Genomic DNA, 26,407 nt, shown 5'->3' on the forward strand with positions numbered 1-26,407 from the left:
AATACCAAGCATCTTCATACACGGCTGGAAAAGATGCCTGTCTGAAATCTTTCAATATAGACAATCCTGAGCTAGAGGTACCAGTGGTCTGAGTCAGTATAAAAGGCAGCTTCCTATATTCCTAAATGTGCAAAACCCTCCTTTTCAAGGAGTTTCACTGATATAATTAGATTTTTCATATATAACAGGAGTGGCCAAACAGGCTCTCCAGCTGGTACTGAACTACAACTCCCATCATCCACAGACATTTTATTGCAGTTGGAAATGATGAGAATTGTACTCCAACAGCTGTACTCCAACATCCATCACACTCAGCCTCAGGCTGGCCACCCCAAACGATAAAATCTTGAACAGAGTTCTAAATAACAAGCAAACTAAACATAGTTCCACGTAAACAAGGTTCCACATAAACCTTGATTCTTAAGATTTCTTACCAAAACCTGCCAACATTTACTCATGCCATTTCTGGATTCGAAGCATTTTATGATCACCATGACTTTTCATGTTTATCTTTAATGGCAAGAGTTGAAAAGCCAAAATGAAAGGAACACTCAAAAGGTAAAACTACATTTCCATTCAAGTTACCGGTAGCAACAAAAATACATAAAATATAGGGGTACTCAAGAATGCAGTGTAATTTATCAGTTTAAATCATTTTATATTAAATTTTGTGCAACGTACTATTTAAACATCAAGAAATTTTAATGACACCTTTTCTTTAAAAAAAAAAAAAAGCAAGAAAAAAGAAGCACTGTTGTGTGAGCCTGGGTCCAAAACAAGGCATTAAATGAAATTAGAACAGAGGGATCAACACAGAAAAAAAAGTTAGTCCCATAAAACCTTAGTGGTAGTCTACAAATTAACAGCCCCCCTGTGTCCCCCAATTCTGACACAAAGTTCTGTTATAAGAGCAGGAAGAGGGGAGGAAGGAAGGTTTATGGACACGGCATGAATGAATTACTGTTCAATATTACAGAAGAATCCAAGAGCCCCTTTAGGAGTTTTGAATGAAAGCTTCTGATAAAATACTGAAATGATTTTCTAATTTTTTCATATAGGAATGATAAAAAAAATCCTCCCTCTCCTCATAAAAAAATAATACTGGTTAAAATCATTACCAAAACATTTTATTATCATGCATCTATTTTTTTTTTTTTAAAAAATGTACATAAAGAGGTAGATTAAAAAAAAAAAACAGATTTGCCATTCTTTGTCACTTTTATTTCAGTAGATTTCCCCCCTCCCCGCTTCATCCCCCCCCCCTTTTTAAATGCCAGACATGGCAAGGAGTGATTACAGTCAATGGTTTATTAAATCATTTTGTTCTTTGCCAACACAGAACTCATTTACCACTGACCCATCTCATGTGCTTTTCGGGTTTCTTCTCTCTATACACCACCACCGGGGCCAGGGGAGGAGAGGTTTTAAAAGGGGGGCGGGGAGGAGTCCAAGAGGCATAGGGGGAATGCTACAAGCCACAGCAAGAATGAGCTGTTGTTTAATAATAAAAAAGGGCCACAAATAATACAGTAATGAGGTTACACAATTAAATCCCACAGCATGACTTGAAGGCTCCCCCCCCCCGCCCGCCCATAGCAGACATCATCACAATGGAAGGCAATGGGAGGAACCAAACGCTGATACAGTCCAACCTCTAGTCCATTAGGCAAGATGGTGCAGAGTCATTACACGGAAAAGTGCCTACCCTCACCTCAATGGCCAGCAGACATGGAGGCCTCCCCGGCACAGAGAGACCACCCATGTAGCTATCTATAAAAATGGGTTGTCAATATGGCACTTTTTTTTTTTTTTAAACACTGGAAAAAGGGTGCCCCGCAATGGACTCTTCTCTTTCTCCCTGCTCTCCGTTTTCTCCCCTCTATTGTTTACGGGTACAAATGCTAGATTCATCTATCAGAACTATGCAGGAAGTGGACTCCTCTGCCAGAAATTCTACCCCTAATTCACTTTGTCTTGAAATATATACAAGTTGTTTGTAGTGGCTACAGCAATGATGTTTTCCTTGGGATGCCAGGCTGTGTGGAGAATCTTCTTGTTGAAATCTAGGCTGTCGACGCTGATCTCGTCCTTCTTCCGCTTGCCGCTTGCGCAGACTTTGCGGGGTTTCAGCACCGTGCGGGGCTTATTGTTTTCCCGGGATGCTTCCAAGGTGATATCCCGCTTGGAGTTCCTGTCGAACATTCGGAAGAAGTTGTTGTAGGAGCCAGTCATGACAACGCTAAAAATGGAGATAAGGAATATATTTAGGCATTCAATCATGATGATGATGATGATATTGTCCCCTGTTAACTGAGCAAAGAGGCACCTTTTGTAAAATGGAGATTTCCTTCATTTAGCAGGGGGAGAGCAACTGGCCCTATCCATCCCCAGCACAACATCTCTCCAGTGGCTGCTGCTTGTGTCTATCCTATGTTTCTTTTTTTAGACTTTAAGCCCTTTGGTGACAGGGAGTCAGTTCATTCATTCATATCTGTGTAAACTTGGGAACTTTTGTTGAAAAGCGGTATATTGTTTTGAAAAGCGGCATATTTGTTGTATTCATCGTATTCCTCTAAAACCAGAAACAAGTAATATATTTATGATATTCAGCTGCTGTGTGTTTCCTTTTTAAGTTTTGGTTTTTATTTTATTCAGGCTAACTCAGGGGTTCCCAACCCGTGGTCCTCCAGATGTGGTCGAAGTACAACTCCCATTACCCCCCAGCTACAATTTACTGTGGCTAGGGATGATGGGAGTTGTAATTCAGCAATATCTGGAGTATCTGGTTGGGAACCCCTGAGCTAGCTCAATCTTTTAGCACAGGACTGCCCAGTTTTCAGCCCTCCAGCCGTTTTTGAATTATAACTCTGATTATCCGCAACCACAGTGGCCAATAGTCAGGAATGATGGGATTTGTAATTTCATTTGCTGAATGAAAAATCACCAATTAATAGCAGTGAGACTATTTTAATTTTCCAATAACAGAATTATGTGCATTAAAAACAAACAATTAATTGTGTTGAATTTTTTTCTATAAACATTTGAATATTTTAAATCCTTATATAAAATCATGAAAGAATGTAAGAACTGTTTCTTGGGAAAGGGATTTCCATTTGGGGCAACATGGACTAAAATCGGAACATTTCAAATTAGAATACTGAATATGTGTTCATTGAATTCTTACAGGAAGTTAATTTAAACCCTACTTCAAGTAAAGTTGCAGTCCCAATTGCAAAGAAGAGGCTCTCTCTGTCACAAGGTGGCCAATCTGAGACTTGCTAGCTGCTTGACTACAACTCCCATCATCCCCAGTCACAATCACTAGACTACTTGATGTTAAGAGAGATTGTTAGAGTGCTTTACAATCGGCCACCCACTGAATAGAATATCTCGCTCTTGTTTAATGCCCCACAGGATGGGTGCTCTGTTCTAAGGACATTTCATCAGCCTGCTCTTATAGGGGAAGTAGAAAGACAATGGATATATTGATGCATTCAGTTTATGGTTTACATTCTGGTAATGATCTTGAAGCTTAAAAAAGTTAACGTGCAAAAATACAGCAGATCCATCATGACGATTAATGTGATCGGGAGACCCCAGCCTCCTCCTCATCACAGAAGCTCCCGCCATTATGGAGTCCACCTCTTCAGATGAACGTCGCAGTAACTAGGAGTGCCCGGCTGGGGCAGGTCTTTTGAGCCTGGTTTCCGACGCTGTACGTGAGTACGGTGCCTTTTCGTCTAATGTCTGAATCACAGAATCCACGGACTTCTCTGCCTTGCATGTCATGGTTTCCAGGAAATAATTAAGTATTTCCATTCTGGGAACTGTGACGAGCCCTATAATTATGATGAAATCACGAGGAAGCGGCTAAAACACAATTATGCTATTTGAAAGCTTTAAGAGAGTCAAGGCTCTCATTCCTTGGATCTCTGCCTCATGCGTGCCGTCATGAGTGCTGTCTCCACACTCTCAAGCGCCAGAGCAGGGCAAAACCACTTCTGTGCAGAACGCAAGATTTGCCACATGACAGGTTTATAAATTGTGAGAAAGTAGAGGAGAACTCTGTTATTCGCAGGGGTTCCATTCCATGGCGTGGGGGACGCAGAGAGCGAAAATGCGGACATTGGGGCAGTGGGAATTGAGGGGTTAGGATCCCCGCCCAGCGAAAAAAGAGCAAAAAGTGGAGAAAATTGGGAGTGTGAGCCCTACTGTGCTCTGTGGGTTCTCTGCTGTTCACCAATGTCCCCAAAACACCGAGGTTTTCACCACCACCCCCGCCCCGGTGAAAAATCACAGATTTTTTGTTTTACAGAAATGAGCCAGAAAATGGCTCCCTTACTTAAAATGGCAGGCAGAAATGACCTCCATTTCAGTCCACCCTGGCCTGCAGATATGCGAGTCCTAACCCTTAAGCCAGCATGGTGTAGTGGTTAGAGTGCTGGACCCAAGTTCAAATCCCCATTCAGCCATGAGACTAGCTGGGTGACTCTGGGCCAGTCACTTCTCTCTCAGCCTAACCTACCTCACAGGATTGTTGTGAGGAGAGACCTAAGTATGTACTACACCGCTGTGGGCTCCTTGGAGGAAGAGCAGGATAGAAAACGTAAAAATAAAATCAATCAAAATAAATTTAGTTGCCAATTTTTCATGTGTATACCAAACGTGTATTCATGGGTGACAATTACCCGACTGCGGATATGCGAAACTGTGGATGCTGGGTCTGTGATTAAAAGGTTTGCCTGTACTGTAGGAAGACTTCAGGATCCACCAGGTCAATTCAAACATGTAGAAATAGCTTTTTTCTTTTTTAGTGTACCACATGACTCTTTCCACATATAGAGGATTTTGGTTTTTCACATGGGAGAATATTTAGATATGGGATTTGTCTGTACATATGTGAAATATGTGAAATCCCATATTCAAATATTCTCCCACTTTTTAAAAAAAACACACACTTCTATAGGTAGAAGGCAGCATGCCTGGGAGAAGAATTTTAGTTGTCACACTAGCTTTCCATTTGCAGGGAAGAGTGGTTATTTATTTTTATTTTTAATGAGGGAGCATTCTAACATAGTCTTCCAGCCTGAACTCTGCAGTATATGGTCCAGCAGAACTCACTATACATTAAATAATCCCCTTTAAAAACAAAACCCCTCTCCTCAACACACATTGGTCAGGCAAAAATTCAACAGGAAACCACAGTTCTCTGCTATCAGAACAAGCCTTGGAGAGGCTTATATGCACTTCCGCATTATACAGGGAGTCCTGGAACTCTAGATTGTTAGTAGTTAGAATTGCCAAGATATCAAACCGGAGTGATATCCTTGTTTGTTTTAGTTCTTACTTGGGGAACTGCAGTTTGTTAAGCCAGTTGTGAAACCACAGTTCAGTGTGATGGTTCTAAGAACATAAAGAAGAGCCTTGCTGGATCTTTTCTAGTCTGCCCCCTTGTTTCTCACAGTGGCCCACAACATGCTTATGGGAAGCCCAAAACTGGGAGAAGAACGTGTCACTACCTCCTGTGGCAAAAGCTTTCTTTCTCCTCTTCTTGGGAAGAGAGGTGAACGGAAGACCTCCAAGCCTAGGGACCACCAAGCTCTGTTGCCAGATTTGGCTTTTTTAAAGCCAAATTTTGGGTTATGGCCCATTTGACTCACGAGTATACCCCTTAGGGCCCTCATTCTTCTAACGGGAAACCATGGTTTCAAGCCTTGAAGCTCATGCTCTGTATCTGGCCATGGAATAACTTGGCAGCCATGTGCAGCCCCTGAGCTCTCTAGCGGCTACTTGTAACCGGATGAGAAAAGGAACCAAAGAACCAAGGTGCTCACCGCCACAACTACTAGCGTAGTGACACTGACGGCAGCTCACGGCTAGATTTTTTGGTGGCTCCCACTGCCAGTACTCCTAGCCTCCACCTGCCTGCCTCCCAGCCCTCTGATCAGCCATGGACTTGTCGCCTCCCTCTTCATGGCGCCATACGGTCATGTCATTAGACTGCACTGCCCCCTGGAGGCAAGCAGGCAGGCAGAAGGAGGGCAGCAATGAGTCCGCGGCCAAGGAGGGCAGCGGGTGGGTGCTTGCAGAGGGAGTGGTGTGCAGCTTCCACCCTGGCTGGCCTGTGCACAAGGTTACCCAACGGTATGCACCTCCCACCATGGGAGGAGAGCTGGTCTTGTGGTAGCAAGCATGAATTGTACCCCCTTGCTAAGCAGGGTCTGCTTGGGTTTGCATCTGAACGGGAGACTACATTTGTGAGGACTAGAAGAAATTCCCCTTAGGGGATGGGGCCATTCTGGGAAGAGCATCTGTATGCTTGCATGCAGAAGGTTCCAAGTTTCCTTCCTAGCATCTCCAAGACAGGGCTGAGAGAGACTCCTGCCTGCAACCTTGGAGGGGCTGCTGCCAGTTTGTGTACACCAGGCCTGCTCAGCTTAGGCCCCCCAGCTGTTTTTGGACTACACTTTCCATAATCCCCAGCCACAGTGGCCAAAAGCCAGGATTATGGGAGTTGTAGGCCAACATCTGCAGGAAGGCTGAAGTTGAGCAGCCCGGGTGTAGACCATACTGAGCTCGATGGACCAGTGGTCTGACTCGGTAGAAAGCAGCTTCCTATGTTCCTAGATACATTCTTGGCCAAGGCTGCTTTTAAAAAGGAAACACGGCTGTGTGAGTTTGTCTTTGGGGCATCTGGAGAAGTCAGCAGTGCACAGCTGTATGCTGCAAACCACCGTGTGTCCTGAATGAAGCCTGTGCATCTTTCTCTCTATCTCCATGGCAGAAGGGCCTGAGCAAACCAGAGGTGACAAGTCTACAAGATATTCTCTTGCAAATGACTTAAACCAACTCCCCCGCAGAAAACTTCCAAACATCTAGAATAAGTGGGAAGTTCAACACAGAAAAGCTCTCTGTGAAAGCATGCCTTTGTAGTGCTCAGTCAAGGACAAACCATTCAACCAGTAGCCAGAACTGAAGTGGAAAAACAGGCTTAAACAAACAAACAACAACAACCATTAAACTTGCCTGTCTGAGCCATTCCAACAGCACTCAAATTTGTCAAAAATGCAGTCATTTTCATACAGTGAACAAAGTTTACTTCTGAGGTATTCATGTACCTGGGTAGGGGGGAAAAAGACAACACTGAAGAGGGAAAGATAGCAGATCACCAGCTAAAGAGTTGTGTAGGGGAAAAAATCCTTTTGAAAACACAAATCTAGAGATTAATCAAACTCAAAGCACAGAGAAGTAATAAAGCAATCAATCAATTTAAAAAAAAAAGCTTTGTTAGCTGGTTCTCTGTGCCGCTCACGACACATCATTAAAACGATGAGTAAACACACACAACTCATATGAAATCACAACACACCAAAAACTAACACAAAATACAGCACAAAACCATTTCTAAACACATTTAAAGTCAGTTTTAAGAATCACATTTAAAAGGCCTGTCTTTACCTGGCATCTAAGAGAACAGAAGCCAGGCAAACCTCACTGGGGAGGCTCTTCCATAGACGAGGTGCCACCACTGAAAAGGCCCTCTCCCTAGCAGCCACCACCTCACCTCCTTTGGCAGGGGCACTTGGAGCAGAGCCTCCGAAGAAGATCTTAGGGGACATATGGGGCAAGGTTTGCGTTCAGGCAACCAAGTCCCAAGCCATTTAGGGCTTGAAAGCTTAAAACCGGAAATGGACTGGGAACCAGTGCAGCTGACGAAGTCATTTTTTAAAAATTATTATTATTATTACATTTATATCCCGCTTTTCCTCCAAGGAGCCCAGAGCGGTGTACTACATACTTGAGTTTCTCTTTCACAACAACCCTGTGAAGTAGGTTAGGCTGGGAGAGAAGTGACTGGCCCAGAGTCACCCAGCAGGTATCATGGCTGAATAGGGATTTGAACTCGGGTCTCCCCGGTCCTAGTCCAGCACTCTAACCACTATACCACGCTGGCTCTCATGAAAGAGCCATCTCATGAAAGAGCTAGTGCTGAGTAGTGGCCAACTTGGGCTGGTGAGAGGAACGCCAGATTCCAATTCCTACTAGGTCTGAAACTCACTGGGTGTCTGGCAGTGTTCCCTGTAAGCTGCACTGGCTCCAGGTCCATTTTTTTTAAACTACACCTCCCATCATCCCTAGCCTTTGGCCAAGCCTAACCCATAAAAACCAAAGTGGTCCACACTCTGATACCCTGAAAGTCCCCTCTGGTTTCAAAGGCTCTCTAATGCAGCAGGTGCTGCTGAAGAAGAGGATCCGACACATCCAAAATCCGCTTTGGTTAACAGAACTAGTTGCAGGGTTCTTTGGCTCATGGCTGGAGTGCCTTCAGATTTCACACATCTTGTGTTTAGGCAAGAAGAAGTCAAACCATAAAATATTTGGATTCAGTTCCTGCTTAGGTTCATCAGTGTTTTCTAATTCTCCAGTTTAGTTCCAGTCCAGACACTTAGTTTTAATGGTTCGTTCCACCAGCTCCCTTCAACCAGTCCACTTCATCACCTGCCTGACCCTCTTTAAATAACCCCATGCAAACCTGACACCACTCTGTGACCCCGGAAGTACTGCCCCCTCCCAAGCTTCTCCCTCTGTCATTTCCGCCTCCCAGTCCTCAGGCATCTCCGCTCCTTGGTTGGCCTCTGCAGGCTGGCTGCCAATCCAGCCATGGTGCCTTCCGGCTGTACCTCCGCTCACCAGCTGGGGGCGAGTGAGAAGGAGGGATACCTTGCGTCGTGGGCAGCTGTTGAGGATGTGGCAGCGAGCAGTGTGGGTCCCAACAGCTGGATAGTGGAACCATTTATGACTCTAGCCTATTCAGTCACTACGTCGCACCATCTTTCAGGTGTCTGTACACTTGCACATGTTTGCATATGAATTACTGTGCAGAAGTTCATTTTAAGAGTAGACCTGGGTACAGCCCCCCTGATGAGGATCCCAGTACTTAGGGATCCAGTGCAGACAAGATTCCGTTTAAGGCAGCTTCCTATGACATACCTGGTATGTTTCCACAGGTCTGTTTTCCATATTTAAATCCCAGATTTTCACAGACAGATAATCTCTCGTCATCATATATCGGCCACTATGACTGAATTTCACATCCGATATGGAGGAGATGATTTCGGAGAAAAAAGATCGGTTGCTAGGGTCTTCTGGCTCTTCAAATACTGCAAGGACGAGAAAGGAAGCCACTTGTCTCTTCATGTTTTCAGAAAAAAAACATTCTGCTCCTGTGCATGGTTTTTAAAAGCCCCAAAGAACTGCAGTGTGAATATTGGAAAGGCAAAATGGATGTGAAGTCAAGTTTTATAGATATCAGTGCCTGCTTCTCCTGGAGCAAACAGGAAGAGTTTGGAAACTAGTCATATCACAGGGCGAGGTAGACTTTCCAACAGAAGTGCTTGTAGTTCCTGAGGTTGGGTGTCTCTTGAGCTAAATCAAATGAAATTTTTAAAAAGCTCGTGCCCAGATAATGTAAAACTGTGTGTCCAGGAAAAGCTGAACTAAAAAAAAATGGCATAAGGTGGAAATTGAGTAACTTTGCATAATTCTCATTCTCCCTGCAGTAGCCAGGAACTAGGGATGTGCAAACTAGTTCGAATTTGAACTGGTTCGAAAGTTCGAAGATGAACCGAATTGGAGGAGGTGGTTTGAGCAAAACCAAAACCGAACCTCCCCCTCCCAGTTCGAATTCGAACCAAACTGGGTGAACCGGTTTTGTGCACATCCCTACCCAGAACCAGGCATCCACAAATTTACTTACGTGAGAACAGCCCTGCTGGATGAGGCCCATGGCCCATCTAGTCCAGCATCCTGTTTCACACAGTGGCCTATCAGTGGGAGAGGGCTCTCTGCATCCCAGTGCCAATGACAGAAGAACCACATCTTTCCTAAGTCTTCTGACGGTGTGCCAGGAAAGAAACTGAAGGCAGAGACCAATGGCAAGCTGGCTAGTGAGCTAAGGCTAAAATTGTGAGCACCTGTGCCCAGAACTCCAGGTCTTCTTCACAATAAGAGATGGGTTCTTTGAAGTCAGACTTCCCCTCGGCAGCCAATCTTTCTCCTGCCTATGCAGCGAATGGATACAAGTCCACAGGGACTGGCTACAAGGAAGATTTGATCAAGTTGATCAGGCTGCTAGTGGCCTATCCATAATCTTCCTTCAGTCCTCAGTAAGTGCCTCTCCCCACACCTGCCCCGGCCCACGTCAACAAATCAGAAGAGTTCTCAGTTTGAGATGGTGGCGCAGGTCAGCTCCAAAGGAGGGTCACAGGACCAGGAGACAAGTGGAATTAAGACTAGCCCTTAATTCCCTCCCTTCACTGTGGAGAGGAGAGCTGGTCTGGTGGTAGCAAGCATGACTTGTCCCCTTAGCTAAGCAGGGTCCACCCTGGTTGCATATGAAAGGGAGACTAGAAGTGTGAGCACTGGAAGATATTCCCCTTGGGGATGGGGCCACTCTGGGAAGAGCATCTAGGCTCCAAGTTCCCTCCCTGGCAGCATCTCCAAGATAGGGCTGAGAGAGATTCCTGCCTGCCACCTTGGAGAAGCCACTGCCAGTCTGGGTAGACAATACTGAGCTAGATAGACCAACGGTCTGACTCAGTATAGGGCAGCTTCCTAGGTTCCTGTGTTCACTGTGTGCCCCTCCCACCCGCCACCAGCATTATAGGTGGTTTTGCCTGGATTCACCACAGAGAAGAGCAAGGAATTATGCAAGGCACAGAATCCAAGCCCCTCTGACTGGAAATCTTGTTCAACTGCCTCACTGGCTTCTCAGATTTTAACCAGCATAGCTCTGCCGTCCTGGGGCAATTGTTGGGAAACCGAAACTGCATCCAGGATCACAGGATGCCCCTTTGCTGAAGAACACAGGAACATAGGAAACTGCCATATACTGAGTCAGACCATTGATCTATCTAGCTCAGTATTGTCTTCACAGACTAGCAGTGGCTTCTCCAAGGTTGTAGGCAGGAATCTCTCTCAGCCCTATCTTGGAGAAGCCAGGGAGGCAACCTGAAACCTTCTGCTCTTCCCAGAGCAGCTCCATCCCCTGATGGGAATATCTCACAGTGCTCACACTTCTGGTCTCCCTTTCATATGCAACCAGGGCAGACCCTGCTTAGCTAAGGGGACAAGTCATGCTTGCTACCACAAGACCAGCTCTCCTCCCCAGTAGCCCAGGGCATAAGCTGCTGGCGATGTGCACAGAACCAGTTCCGTGCACTCCAGGGAGGGGAGGGGGTTGCTTTAAGGTGTGGGCCACTTTTAGTATTATGCTGACCGGGACAGCAAAAGGGTATACCGCCGCCCTGCACTAGCAACTCTGACAGGGGTGGGGGACACCCTCCCCGCTCCCAACGCTGGCCTTTTGAACTGGTTCGATGGTCTGTGAATAGAACCGGTTCGTGCACACCCCTATAAGCTGCTCTCTCACCAGCACATGGGAGTAGTGTGCACGAATGTACATGAATAATGTTTTTCTTTTTTGTGCTTCTTTTCAGGGTTATCGTGTTCTTCAGGACGGGGGGGTGGGTGAGGTTTAAAAATGCTCCACCTCTTCTTGCTTTACCAATTATTTGTTCAAGGAGGAAAAAAAAGAATAAAAAATGAAGAACGACTCACATTTCGAATGCCTATCGCAGAGCGCCGACGCCCGCATATCGCACAAACGGATGGTTCCTTTACTACTGCTGTACACAAATGTATTACAGCTATTTGGATGGAATTCTGCTGCCGTGATCACCTCCGTCAGTTCTTCCATGTTGGCGGGTTTAATGTCTACAATATCTAGAGGTTTTTGACATTAAGGACTCTCTTTCTGGCAAGTTTCAGGCAGCATGCTTGGGCCCAAGTGCAGCTCTGCCCAACACAGTGGGCACAGCAAGAATTGTGAGCAACCAGTTCCGAGGAATTCTGGAGGCTGTGGATCAGGTGGGTAATCAGGCTACTCAACCCTATCAGAAGTGGATGCTTTAGTGCTGCGAAAGACCATCTCACCATGTTGACCATCTGGTGGGGCTCCTCCACATGAGTGCCTGCTGGGCAGGGGTTCCCAACCTTGGGTTCCTAGATGTTGCTGGACAACCACCACCTTCAGCCACTGTGGCTGAGATCTAGGGACTTGAGATTGGGGACCCCTTGCCTAGAGCTTAGGCCCAGGGCATTTAAGAGAACGCCATCCGCATTATGAGCCCCATCGCCCATTGAGATCATCTGGAGAGGTCCTTCTGCAGTTGCCACCAGTTTGTCTGGTTGCTGCTCAGGGATGGGCCTTCTCCGTTGCTGCCCTGAGACGTTGGAATGCACTCCCTGCTGAAGTCAGAGCCTTCCCATCTCTTGACAGCTTAATTAAAAAGAAGCCTCTAAAGACTCGTTTATTCACCCATGCTTTAATTAGAATTGTGGTTTTAAATTGTTTTAATATTTTAATTTTTGTTTTGATGTGTTTTATGTCGGTGTCAACCACCCAGAGATGTAAGCTTGGGGCAATGTACAAATATAAATAAATAAATAAAACGGAGCGTGCTATGTGCTGTACTAAGCAAACAGCACGCCTGGTCATGATGGTGCCTGGAGGACTTACCATCTCTAGTAGAGGCCCCTTCCTAGCTCTTGGCACCACCACGACCAGGCTGCAGGTCTGTCTTTGGAGGAACAGCACTAAAAGCAAGTCCAGAGGACGAGAGACGGAAACTCTGGCCCCGGCAAATTCTGGTGGGGCCATATAGGATCTCACAACAGGATTTGTGAGGACTTCAACCACACTGGCACTTGCATCTCATGCAGGGTTGCAGCACTGCTGGCACATCTACAACTGCCAACCTATAGTGAATCATGTGTTGCTCAGTAAAAGCATCCCTCCCCCAAGAGTGAGATGGGAGGCCTGCTAGAGAATTACAGGATCACATTGCTAGGAGCCTCTTTCCTGTAGCCTTCTCAGCTGTGTCCTGCCTAACAGAGATTCCCCGATGCTGTTGACTACCACTCCCATAATCCCCAGCCAAAGGCATTGTAGCTGGGGATCCTGGAAGTTGTAGTCAACATCATCTTAGAATCCCTGTTAGAGGGAACACTGCTTCTCAGGATTTACTGATGTTGTGAGCTACCCTGAAGAGTAGTGTACTGGAGGGGAGGGGCCTAAATATTTTATATAATAACATAAATAATAATAATTCCCCTAGCCCCAGGGTGTCTGTTGAATTTTTAAAGCTTCTGGTTTTAACAATTCATTTGCATTTTTGAATTGTTTTAATCATGTTAATGTTTTAATGGCTTTTAGCTTGTGAACCACCCAGGGACTTTTTTGTATGGGACAGTACAGGAATGTAGTAAAAAAATAGAATAAAAAAATAAAACAAGCAAGCTTGTTTCTACTACTGTGCTTTTCCAGAACATAAAATTAGCCCAAACTGCGTGTTTCAGCAGAGAGAGAGAGAGAGAGAGAGAGAGAGAGAGAGAGAGAGTAAATCAATGAAATAAATAAAAATGGTCAGCTCATGCACAACTGCATTAGCAGTTTTCTCTCTTACCCCTATTTGTTTTCAACAGCTATTACTTCAGCAAAGTTGTAAGTGAATAAGCAAAGGGGAGGGGGAAGATACTATACATACAGCAGTGCTACAAGCGGAATCACTCATTTGAACTGAATATGACCATATCTGGATGAATGGGTGGAAAAAAGATACTAAAACTTCTGTCCGTAATTTCTAGGTGCCACAAGTTAATCCGCAAGTCGTCTGCAGACAGGTACGTTTCATAATCGCTATTGATGGAGATCGAATTGATGTGATACGTGTGAGCGTTGGCAAATATTCTTCGCGGACTGGCTTCCACCATGAGATCCATGGGCCGGAATATGGGCACCTACAATGGACAGGAGAACAGATACTGTGCAAAAAACACAAGCACGAGTGTACATTTCGGCTAGCAGCGTCTTCGTGCACAGGAAGGCAACCTTGGCTCTTCAGTTCTTGTGGTTGAATGACAACTGGAGTGGCAAGGTTGTCCGTCCCCTGTGAGAAGATATGCACCTCTAGTTGATTTGGGGCCCTCCTGATAGTATCATGTTACAGAATCTGTTCATTCCTACTATTTTCTGCGTACTATCCCAATGCATGGCACTTTACAGAGTGCAAGATGCCAAGTTCCTGCTCCAAGGAGCTTACAATCTAAAATAACCTTGTTTGACATTGTGATGACCTAGTATCAGAGGGGCCAATGCTCTGTTCTTTGATGCAAGGGTGGCTGGACCCTTGCTGAGCTGTCAATCAAAAGAATCTGTTGGTGGGGGATGGAGTGGACAGAGAGAAAAGGTCAGCTGAGAGTTAGTTGGGGGGGGTTGGGTCTTTCTTAGGGATAGTCTCAAAGAGGAGATGTTCTGTGACCAAAGGAATAAGACAGCCTGAAATAAGGTCTGGGTTTCAGTGATGTGATTGGTTTGGATTCTCATTTAAAGGTTAAGGAGTTCCTTGCAACTTTGCAACACCAGCAAGCAAACAACTCTTTTGATTGATAGCTCAGCAAGGGTCTAGCCACTCTTGCATAAAAGAATGGAGCCTACAACCTTGTAGAGATAAACAAAACTGCTAACTGAGCAAAGAGGCACTTTTAAAAATGGAGATTCTCTTTATTTAGCAGGGGGAGAGCAACTGGCTCTATCCATCCCCAGCATAGCATCCCTCCAGTGGCTATTACTGGTGCCTCGCTTATGTTTCTTTATTCTTTTTACTGTATGCCGTTTGGGGGAACAGGGAGCCATTTAATTTAATTAATTTATTTAATTTATTTATTTCTATGTAAACTGCTTTGGGAGCTTTTGTTGAAAAGCAGTATATAAATATTCATCTTATTTGTAAACAAAACATCCATTTGAAATAAATTTTATTCTCGTTTATTTGTTTTGAACCGCTGGTCTGTGCGAGTTCTGTCTCTTCCTTATTCACACAAAGCAAAGCTTTGTTTACCAACACAGTGAGAGACTGAAATGAGACTAAAGCATTTTGGAGGCTTTATTTTTCCTGGTGGCAGCCTATGTAGAAGCTCAAAAAAGACTAAGAAATTCATCCAAGTTCAATTCTCTTTAAAACGCAGCATAACCATCCTAAACCCCACAGACACCATGCCAAAGCTCAAGCAAGCTTTGCAATGCCCGAATTGAGCCAGGGTGATACAAGTAGGGATTCGCTCGTTTCACCCGCTGTTAAGGGCTTGCCAAAATGTGTCTCCACAAAGCCCAGCGCGATAGTTGAAGGAGCAACTCACCCGTAATGTTGTGACCGTAGTGGGGTCTCTATACCGCCCATCTTCTTCCTTCAAGTTATAGCCTTCGGGTCTTTTGTCTCTTTCACTGATTTTCCATAGTTTTATTGTTTTGTCTGAAACACATATTCAGTAGTCCAGAGAGCACTGTTGAGAACACTTAGATCACCACCACCGTTAAAATTGATCATGTTAGGGGCAAATCTAACTCAAGATTTTTAGACACTGGCATAAACATGATTAAAAGGCCCCTGGTGCTGAATGAATGAACTCGTGTTCATTCAGATCAGATCTGGGCAAAAAAACAGGCCTGATTCTCAGGGCCTGCTACCCTTCTCTCTCGTTAGTTGTTTTTTAGATTATTTATTTATATTATTATTAGTTCAACAATATCTAGGGACTCAGGCTGGGCACTCCCACTTTATAGGACAGCTTCAAAACCCAGCTAGCTAGCTAAATAAATTGTTTTTTTAAAACCACTAAGAGGAGCACGGTCAACACCCAGATCTACAAGAAGCACTGCCTTATATATCATAAATAAAATGAGGCTTACCGTTTGTAGACAATAAGAACTGAGCAGCATTTTTCTGGGGTAACCACCTAATTTTGTTGATCTTCTCTTCAATTTCTAAACTTTTCAAGTAGTCAAACTCTGGTTCATGGCTTTGAAAGGTACTGTAAACATTATATTCTCCTCGGCTGTGAGATTGTGTTTTGTTCTGAAAGCAAATGAGAAAGCAAGTCATGCATACATATAAAACGTCTGGAGAATTCACTGAAGGACAAGCAATAAGGCTCTACAGACAAGGGTGACATTAGAACAGATGAAATTAGGCATTCAGGTCATGTCACACTAGCCCCCTAATTGAAATACATCTTAGCCAACCAATTACATGAGTTTTAAGATTTGATCCACTAAATCTGCAACTCATCTGCATTGGAAGAGAGTAATAGTTCGAAAGAAAAAGCAGACTCTGTGCCATGGGTGTCTGTGGGGTGGGGAGCAGTTGCTGGTCTTGTGGTAGCAAGCATGAATTGTCCCCTCTGCTAAGCAGGGTCTGCCCTGGCTTGTATTTGGATGGGACTACATGTGAACACTTAAGATATTCCCCTTAGAGGATGGGGCCACTATAGGAAGAGCACCTGCATGGAGAAGGTTCCAAGTTCCCTCCCTGGCGGCATCTCCAAGACAGGGCTGAGAGAGATTCCTGCCTGCAGCCTTGGAGAAGCTGCTGCCAGTCTGTGTAGACAATAATGAGCTAGATGGACCGATAGTTTGACTTGGTGTCTGGCAGCTGCCTATGCTCCTTACCTCTGGGAATCCCTGTTACAGGGAACACTGGTTGCAGCAAGGTCCATCGTGGAATAGATGTTCCTTCCCAAGAGAGATCCTCTTTTAACCCCTGCGAACTAGGCAAAGAGGCACCTTTTTAACATGGTGATTCTCTTTATTGAGCAGGGGGAGAGTAACTGGCCCCATCCACCCCCAGCTCAGCATCCCTCCAGTGACTGTTGTCGGTGTCTATCTTATGGTTTCTTTTTAGACCATGAGCCCTTTGGGGACAGGGAGCCATCTTAATTATTTATTATTTCTCTACCTAAACCCTTCAGAAACATTTGTTGAAAAGTGGTATATAAATATTTGTTGTTGTTCTTAAGATGGTACATACCAGAGCATAGGCAGCTGTATAAACAGAGTCTGGCCCTTGGTCCATCTAACTTAGCAACGCCTCTCCTACACCAACTGGCAGTGACTCTCCAGGGTTTCAGGCAGGAGTCTCTCCCAGCCCTAACTGGAGACATCAGGGACCTTCTGCATGAAAAGCAGGTGCTCTTCCATTGAAACCTAGCCCCATTCCTGAATCCCACCCGCAAGCACTGCCCTGTGTTTTTTTTAAAGTGACGGCATAAAGAAAGAAAAATGCTGCCTTTTTAACCAAGTTTTTTTTAAAAAAAACCACAACTTCTTTTGATCAATATATTTAACTGTTCAACTAAATACAATGGATGGAAACTACTTTAACAATGATGCACTTGTCTCATTGATTTAAGTGATACTAAGCAGGTTTCCAGTCCCTTTAGTACATCGGAAGCTGCCTTATTCAGACCATTGCTCCATCTCGCTCAGTATTGTCTACACTGACTGGCAGCAGCTCTCCAAAGTTTCAGGCAGGAGTCTTTCCTAGCCCTACGTGGAGATGCCAAGGAGTGAATCTGGGACCTCCTGCATGCCAGCATCCAGATGCAATTCCCCATCCCCTAAGGTGAGTATTTTACAGCGCTCACTTGTAGTCACCCATCCCAATGTAAACCAAGGCAGACCCAGCTTAGCAAAGTGGCCAATTCATGCTCACCTTTGCAAGACCAGCTCTCCTCCCCTACACAATGCCTGATCCTACAAATGAAGATGATGTAGAAAAAAGTGTGACCTTTAAAGGGTCAGAATCCTAAACTATACTCTTTTTTTTCTGTCACCATTCCTTTACTCTTAAGAGAAGTTTGGGCTATTTGCACCTGCTAAGGGTGTGCCGAGCTGGCTTGCATCGAACCGGCCTAAAAAAAGGCAGCCGGTACAAGTTTGAACCGGACTGTGTCCAGTCCAATACAGATGGTTTGATGCGATTCGAGGGGCTCTGCTTGTAAAGGGGAATCTGGTGAGGTTGTCGAGAAGGCACCTTACCGGCTTCAGAGGTGGCGGTGGCTCCTCTAAACCCTGCCGGCGCTCCCCCACTGAGCAGTGCGGGCTGGCGGCAGTCCAGTTCTGGCCTCTGCGCATGCACAAAGGCAAGAACCAGGCCACCGCTGGGGGTGGTGGTGGTGGTTTAGAGGAGCTGTCGCCGAAGCCAATTAGATGCCCTCTCATTGCCCCACCCCCGGCCACCCCTTTTAGAGGTAGGATCCCCCTTTGCTTGTAAAAGGGAATCCTCACCAGATTCCCCTTTCAAGCAAGCCCCCCTCAAACCAGGTCAAACTGGTTCAGCCTAATGGACTATCCGGTTCGACCGAACCATCTCGTGCTTCTCCAAGGTTGATCAAAACCAGTTCCATGCACACCCTTAGCACCTACCCAAGATACATAGCAAGGCTGAAGCACAACCCATGTTTTGAATTTGACAAATAGCTACTGTGCTGTCGCTGTGAGTCACTGGAGTTTTCTCTTCAAGCTGGTACCAAAGCCAACATCTTGGCACTTGCTCACAGCGTGAGATGATGATGCAGCCCACACAGATGTCCTGGGTGGGGAAAGAGGATGACATTTCAAGGATCTTTCCACATACGGGTGTTAACCCTGATACTCTGAATTCCAGCCCAAGGCAATTATCATTGCACCAGCATGAATCCCTCTTGGATGACCAATTCGAGGCAGTATTCGTTTCCTGCTGCTTGAGAGTTGTGCCATGTTGCTTTGCCCTGCATTCTAACTCAGGCATGGCGATAGCCAAGTAGTGAGTGAAATTACATGTCTGAAAGGATCACATTTCAAGAGTTGCTCCATGGACAGGCTGCAGAGCTACTGGAAATCGTCTATGCTGAAGGGCAGTCTTGACTGAAATAATACACTCTGTGATCAAGGTGAATGCCAGTCACGCAGCTCTGAGAAGAGCTCTCTCTACCCACATTAGAATGGGAGCAGCACCTATGTAAACTACTACAACAAATATTTATATACCACTTTTCAACAAAATTTTCCAAAATGGTTCACACAGAGAAATATCCATAAATATCCTGCAACATAGGAACATAGGCAGCTGTGGTTTACATAGAGAAATATCTATAAATAGCTTGCAACATAGGAACATAGGCAGCTGCGATATACTGAGTCAGACCATTGGTCCATCTAGCTCAATATTGTCTACACCAGACCTGCTCAACTTTGGCCCTCCTGCAGATGTTGGCCTAGAACTCCCATAATTCCTGACTATTGGCTGGGGATTATGGGAGTTGTAGTCCAAAAACAGCTGTGGGGGCCTAAGTTAAGAAGGCTGGTCTACACAGACTGACAGCGGCTTCTCCAAGGTTGCAGGCAGGAGTCTCTCTCAGCCGTATCTTGGAGATGCTGCCAGGGAGAGGACTTGGACCCTTGTGCATGCAAGTATGGAGGTGCTTTTCCCAGAGCGGCCCCATTATCCCCTAAGGGGAATATCTTACAGTGCTCACACCTGTAGTCTCCCATCCAAATGGAACCAGGGTGGACCCTGCTTAGCAACGGGGACAATTCATGCTTGCTACCACAAGACCAGCTCTCCATTTCACAGCTCAGAACAGGAACTTGCTTATAACACCCCCCATTTTTAAATGAAGGCTCACCAGGACTGCCACCATGGAATAGCCAAAGGCTTTCGGGTTTATTCTGTGGTTGGGTCCAGACAGAACGCAAAAACAATGGTTTGTGCTAACCATGGTTAAGGACTTACACCATGGTTCAAGCTTCCAGATGTATAACAGGAAGACCATGATTTAGAGTTGGTTTCCCATCTGCTCAGAACTCAGCTTCATAACCTCGCTCCCATTTTCGATGGTACACAGCAACCTCCGCAAAGGTAGTCAATGGCCCTACTGGGCCAGTCTGGGGGACAGTTGAACTTACCCTCACAAACACATGGAGGAAAGAGTGCAGGTGCACATGTCTTTCCTCCATCTAACATGCTAGCACCTAGTCATATGGGGGCAGATTCATCTAGACTGCCCCTAAATGCACTGCTGAACTACTATTTTAAACGTACAGGCAAACCTTGTTACTCACAGGGGTTCCGTTCTTTGCCTACTACCATGAGTAATGAAACTGTGAGTAATGAGGCATTATACCTGTGGGAAATGGGGGATTAGGCTCTAGAATGGACCAAAATCCCCCGCCCAAACACCCCCCATGAAAAACGCATTACTATAAACTCATTACTATATCATGCTCGCATGTGGTCAGGAATGCCCCCCAAATCTGCAAAAAATCACAGGGAGTCAATCAGCCACAAAATGGCTCCTCCTTATATTTTGGCCCTCTAGGGACCATGGATATATGGGTTTTAACCTTTTAGTATCCGTGGATAATGAAAAGAGGTGTCAATTAGACACCTCAAATATCACTGCAAATATGCGGAACCACAATTAAAATTCCTTCTGCCACAAAATATGATTTATTTGATTTATATACTGCCCTTCCAAAATGGCTCATGATGATGATGGAGGAGGAGGAGAAGAAGAACTGGATGGGTGGGGCATGCACATCCATATGCCTTCTTCATGCACTGAACTGGAACAGGGTATTGTCTAGTCACTATACTCCAACCCATCCCACTATGGTTCATCAATGGTCTGTTAATCCAGACATAACATCAAACTAAAGTTTGTATAATCTATGGCAGGAGTAGACAACCTTGGCTCTCCACCTGTTGAGCTATTTTTTAAAAAATTAATTAATTAATTACGGATGGGGTGATGGTAGTGGTAGTTCAACAACAGCTGGAAAGCCTAGGTTGCCTACCCAAATCCATGGCTTCCAAAGCAGCTTCTAACCATGGTTTCAGATCCTGGATTGTTGGTTCCAACAAACCATGTTTTGTGTACAAGCTCGGGTTCATAGTTGAGCTAAACCAACAATGGTTTGGGGGTATATCTGAAGCCAGTCAATGCGTGGTGTAGTGGTTAGAGAGCTGGACTAGGACCAGGGAGACCCGAGTTCAAATCCCCATTCAGCCATGATACTTGCTAGGTGACTCTGGGCCAGTCACTTCTCTCTCAGCCTAACCTACTTCACAGGGTTGTTGTGAGGAAAAACTTATGTAGTACACCGCTCTGGGCTCCTTGGAGGAAGAGCGGAATATAAATGTAATAAATAAATAAATAAATAAAATAAACAAACAAGATACAACAGTGGGCACCTATACGATCAACTTGGAAATTTGCTAATGGCCTCAGTCATTAAAAAAGTGACAACATGCCTGATTGTAACCTTTGGAATTGCCCAACATTTGCCCAGCAGATGGGATATCTGTGTCTCATGACATTGAACACAAAACATGGCCAAAGAGAGGTGCCAGCTGGTCTCTCTGCTCGGATACCAGCAGTGGATGGGGCCAGAGTGGATCCTTTCCCCTTAGAACACAATGACCCTGTTTGACATTCCAAGGGAATAGTTAACATACATACACAAACTCCCTTGAGTTTTCTTGGTTGAGAAGAAAGGCAGGTATGAAGCCAGTCTATAAAGGATTATTGTCCTTTCTTCACCCCACTAGATGGCACTAGAAGAGCAAAGTGATTTATGTAGCAAGGACAAATTCCTACCAAAATTGTTGCTGTAGAAACAATTGCAAATGAGACATTTAAACACTGTGTTTAACCAGCAGGGCTCTTTCTACTGTTCCATAAAATGCTGTAAAAATGCAGGCTGGACATTGGACTTTCTCACAAAGTTCAATTAAAGGAAAGTTTCAGCCATCTTGATTAAACTAATGTGAACGTATGTTGAGTTGAGTTCCCTGATGGGAGAAGGCAGGATATAAATACATGAAAGTAAAGTATTTCCTGTCTGCATCACCGGAACAGAAAACATAAGAATATGCTGGATCAAGCCCAAGGCCCATACAGTCCAGCAATCTGCTTCACACAGTGGCCCACCAGATGCCCCTGGGAAGCCCACAGGCAAGAGCTAAGGGCATGCCCTCTCCGCTGCTGTTACTCCCCTGCAACTGGTACTCAGAGGCATCTTGCCTCGGAGGCTGGAGGTGGCCTAAAGCCTTCAGACTAGTAGCCTTTGATAGACCTCTCCTCCTTTCACTTTGGCACTGCTAGATTGACCCTCCCTTCATTTTCTCTCTCATGTGTTTTTCAAGTGTGAACAGTGCAGTTTTCAGCCTACTTTCCTTAAGGAAAGTACTCCTAAAGTACTGATCTCCTCACATGGCATTCTCTCTCTCTCTCTCCATCCATGTGTATGTTCCCCCCTATCAACTTTGCAATGCCTGGACTGATATGAACCAAATTGAGTATAGTTGGAGGGACACCTCAATTCTCCCAAATTCAAGATGGTGGACACTCATCCGTTTGAGGCACTAGAGCAGTGATTCTCAAACTTGGGTCCTCAGGTGTTATTGGACTTCAACTCCCATAATCCCCAACCAAAGGCCACTGAGGCTGGGGATTATGGGAGTTGAAGTCCAATAACACCTGAGGACCCAAGTTTGAGAATCCCTGCACTAGAGGGATAACTTGTGAACTGCCTAACTGATTAGAACCAAATTTGCTACAGCTGTAGGGACACATAGGGACCCTAAGGGCATAGTTTGTGATGATATCATCTACCCCAATTCAAGATGGCGGACGTGTGAACGTTTGAGGCGCATGTGGGCTAACTTGTGAACTGCCTAACCAATTTGGACCAAATTTAGCTCAGTTGTAGGGATAGTGAAAGGAAAGAAGGCAGATTAGTTCTTACCAGAACAACTTAATTTTTATTTGGCTCCTAGGAATTTCAGGAACCAACTGAAGTGCAGAGCCCTGTGCTTCTTAGAGAGCCCTCACAGAGCCCTACTTTCAATTTATAAATAACCTGCAAGGTTCCTTTCTGATCATTATCACCTTCATGATCTTCTAGGAAATAGCTGGCTATGAGAAATCCCTAGTACAAGCCACATTTTAGATCGGAGTCAATGGAAAGCAGCAAAGCTGTAAGAAGAAGCCCACCAGACACACACACACCCCAGAAATTCATACTGGGCAACTAACTCCCTAAATAAGGGGTGGACAGGCAACCTTTGGCACTCCAGCTGAACAACTCATCATGCCCAGATGCCATGTATTAGGCTGGGGGGGGGCTGTAGTTCAGCAACAGCTGGAAGGCCACAATTTGCCAAACTTGCTATAAGGTACTTTATACATCGAAACACTCCTTATTGGGTCAGAGGACTGGGGAGGGAAAACTGTATATCAGAATGCTTCGGAAGCAAAAATAATTCCCTGCATCTGGAGGGAGTCTGGATGCTATGGAAATTGCTTTTTGGACTACAATTCCTCCTGCAGCAACATAGCCCAGCAAGGTGACTGTACCACGGGTTGCATTTGCAGAGGCCTGAAAAGGTTTGGAGGTATGGGCTGAAAGAGGAGTTTGGAACTCCTCTGTCTTCACTTGTTAAATGTGGCCCGATCAAAACTTTCAGGTATCATCAGTGGCTATGCTAACATAGGCATGGTTTCACAGCTGAAGCTAAGCTAACTTTGCTCAAGCATTTTCAATAAGCAAAATGCCTCAGTTTTAAGGACTCAGAACTTAAAGGTGGATATAGTATATACAGTATAAAGACTGTAGATATAAAAGAAAAAGGTGTCTTTTTTAGTTTTGCCCTAAAGCAGCCATAAGTTCATATCACAACTTGTTATCGCAACTTTTCATTCAAATTTCTCTCCAGGTTTTGAGTTTTCAAGCAATCTAGGAACATAGGAAGCTGCCATATACTGAGTCAGACCATTGGTCTATCTAGCTCAGTATTGTCTTCACAGACTGGCAGCGGCTTCTCAAAGTCTCTCTCAGCCCTATCTTGGAGAAGCCAGGAAGGGAACTTGAAAGCTTCTGCTCTTCCCAGAGCGGCTTCATCCCCTGAGGGGAATATCTTGCAGTGCTCACACATCAAGTCTCCCATTCAGATGCAACCAGGGCAGATCCTGCTTAGCTATGGGGACAAGTCATGCTTGCTATCACAAGACCAGCTCTCCTCTCCAATCAGAACAATCTGATCTTGTTTCCAGCATGGCATAAATGTGTTGGGGATCTGCCATTTCATTATCCATTTCCAGACACTGTGCACATGCCATATTGGCATGTTGCTGCAGACCATGCAATTGGCACTCACACATGTGCAGATGCCATGTGCATGTCGGCACCACGCACAGGTTCTTGGGGGCAGTGCCATCACAACAGGAAAGCTGCACGTGGCAGCAGCCAGCAGATAAGGACCTGCTCTCCTCTTTTTTAAAGTTCCCGCTCACCACTCCCCTCCCTGCAGTGCCAAAATGGTTCAGACCTCACCCAAACTGGTTCAATGCTGCGGTACAAACCTCGGTTCATGCACATCCCTAATTTTTTTTGGGGGGGGGGTACGACCCTGAAAACCACAGCAGCAGTACATCTGCTAAGTCCAGAATTAATTCCAAGAATTCTCCAAGTTAGACTGGAAGGCAAGGAAGATAGATACAGGGCAGAATGATGACACAACAACCGAACGGGAGAGTACATTAACCCAGGGGCTCTTGAGTCCGCAGATATTGTTGGACTACAGCTCCCATCATTCCCTGACAAAATGCCAAGGTGCTGGAAGTTGTAGTCCAACATCTGGGGTCCCAAGTTTGAGAACCCCTGCTCCAACCCATAATATGATTTGGGTTTTGTTGTTGTTTGTTTGTTTTGGAGTGAAAGAGTTAGTGTGAAAGAGTTAGTGACCACTGCCTTCTATGCCATTAGCACTAAAATGTGAAACAGCAGCCCAAACATTAGGAGATTTTATTTTTCCTTTTAGAAGAGACAGGAAGTGAAGGGAGGAGAGGAAGGAGAGACTGTTGAGGTGGCAAGCCAACCAAGAAGATTCTGAAGTTGTCTACACAATGGGTAATCAGAGGAAGGAGAATTATTGTACAAGAAGGCAGAGTCACGACTTGGCAGTCGCCTGGAAACAGGAAAGGGATCAAGGACTCCAAGATGACCCCAAGATCTACGTACCAGGAAAGCAGAGAAATCATTGTATTTCCAAGTTGCTGCACAGTATGGAAATAGGAATGTTTCATCAGAGCTTTGTCGTTCATTTGTCCCATAAGATGCCTGGTTTTTAAAAAGGGGAAATAGAGCCTATCCAGCAAATCACCGACCAATCAGTCATCTTATCATATATTAGATAATTATATGCAAAGCATTTACTGTAGAAGCTACAAGTATCATTGGGTGATGAAGACTGTAGCAGAAGAGTAGGTGGGATTTTGGAAAGGAAGATCAACAATGGATGTTCAATTCTTCAACATTTGATACATAAATATGTAGTCAGTATGGTGCTGCGGGGAAATGACTTGATTAGCAAGCCAAAGATTACAGGTTCGAATCCCTGTTGGTATGTTTCCCAAACTATGGGAAACACCTATATTGGGCAGCAGTGATACAGGAAGATGCAATGGTAAACCCTTCCTGTGTTCTACCAAAGAAAAACCACAGGGCTTTGTGGTCACCAGGTGTCGACATCAACTCGATGGCACACTTTACTAAAGGGCAGCTGTATCGGACTTCTGTAGATTTCAAAGCTGCCTTTGACTCATTTCCTGGCCGGGGGTGGGGGCAGGGGAAATAATTTTTTGTACGTTTCCTAAAATATATCCAGCATCCATTTATAATGTCTTCTACACAACTTATGCTTACTGACAAATAGTCTGAATACACTTTTCAAATAGCAAAATGGTCACCAGCTTTTGATGGGACTTCATAGTTTGCATTCTTGGGTTTTTATGTAATAGCTAGTTTAGCTAACAGAGCACTCATATATTAAATTTCTACATTTTTAGCCTACTTTCCTTAAGGAAAGTAAGCTCATGAGATCACCTGGTATTGAGTGTGTGTGTGTGTGTACATGCGCCTATCAACTTCGCAATGTCTGGACCAATATGAACCAAATTGGGTACAGTTGTAGGGACACCTAGTTTGTGATGATATCATCCACCCTGATTCAAGATGGTGGATGCATGAACTTTTTGAGGTGCAAGTGGGCTAACTTGTGAACTGCCTTACCAATTTGGACCAGATTTGGTGCAGTTGTAGTGAGTGACACATTGGGATACCTCAAGGGCATAGTTTGTGATGATGTCATCCATCCCAATTCAAGATGGCTGACATGTGAATGTTTAAAGCTTGTGAGGATGGTAATTATCAATTAAGATTATAGTGAAAAGGAAGTAGGCAGTTTATTTCTTAGCAGAACAACTTATTCTATGAGTACATTGTCCAATCTCTAATATTTAACATTTAGAAAATCCTTGCTACACCAATGTAGTCAAATTTTGATAATTTTAAATTACTTTTTAAAAGGGAGCACAAAACGTAGTATCAAATTATACCAATACGTTTGTGCCTGTGAATTACATTCCTCGTCTTTATCCCATATTTCTGTGTAGCCAGGCATGCCTG

At 44.8% G+C, this 26,407-nt stretch overlaps 1 protein-coding gene across 2 annotated transcripts in view; it reads right to left on the minus strand.

Moving 5' to 3' along the window:
* Positions 1–493: 493 nt before the first annotated feature.
* The window catches only part of PPP2R2A (protein phosphatase 2 regulatory subunit Balpha), an 82,793-nt gene continuing 56,879 nt past the window's right edge, over positions 494–26,407 (minus strand). For both annotated transcript variants that reach the window (XM_053269077.1, XM_053269075.1), the window contains 7 exons: positions 15,809–15,974; positions 15,259–15,371; positions 13,683–13,860; positions 11,620–11,784; positions 8,992–9,161; positions 7,027–7,118; positions 494–2,239 (listed from right to left, as the gene is read on the minus strand). In XM_053269077.1, the coding sequence (XP_053125052.1) occupies positions 1,960–2,239; positions 7,027–7,118; positions 8,992–9,161; positions 11,620–11,784; positions 13,683–13,860; positions 15,259–15,371; positions 15,809–15,974 (1,164 nt within the window). In that variant the 3' untranslated portion in view covers positions 494–1,959. The remainder of the gene's footprint in view (positions 2,240–7,026; positions 7,119–8,991; positions 9,162–11,619; positions 11,785–13,682; positions 13,861–15,258; positions 15,372–15,808; positions 15,975–26,407) is intronic.

This window comes from Hemicordylus capensis, chromosome 8, assembly GCF_027244095.1.
Source record: "Hemicordylus capensis ecotype Gifberg chromosome 8, rHemCap1.1.pri, whole genome shotgun sequence".
NCBI lineage: Eukaryota > Metazoa > Chordata > Lepidosauria > Squamata > Cordylidae > Hemicordylus > Hemicordylus capensis.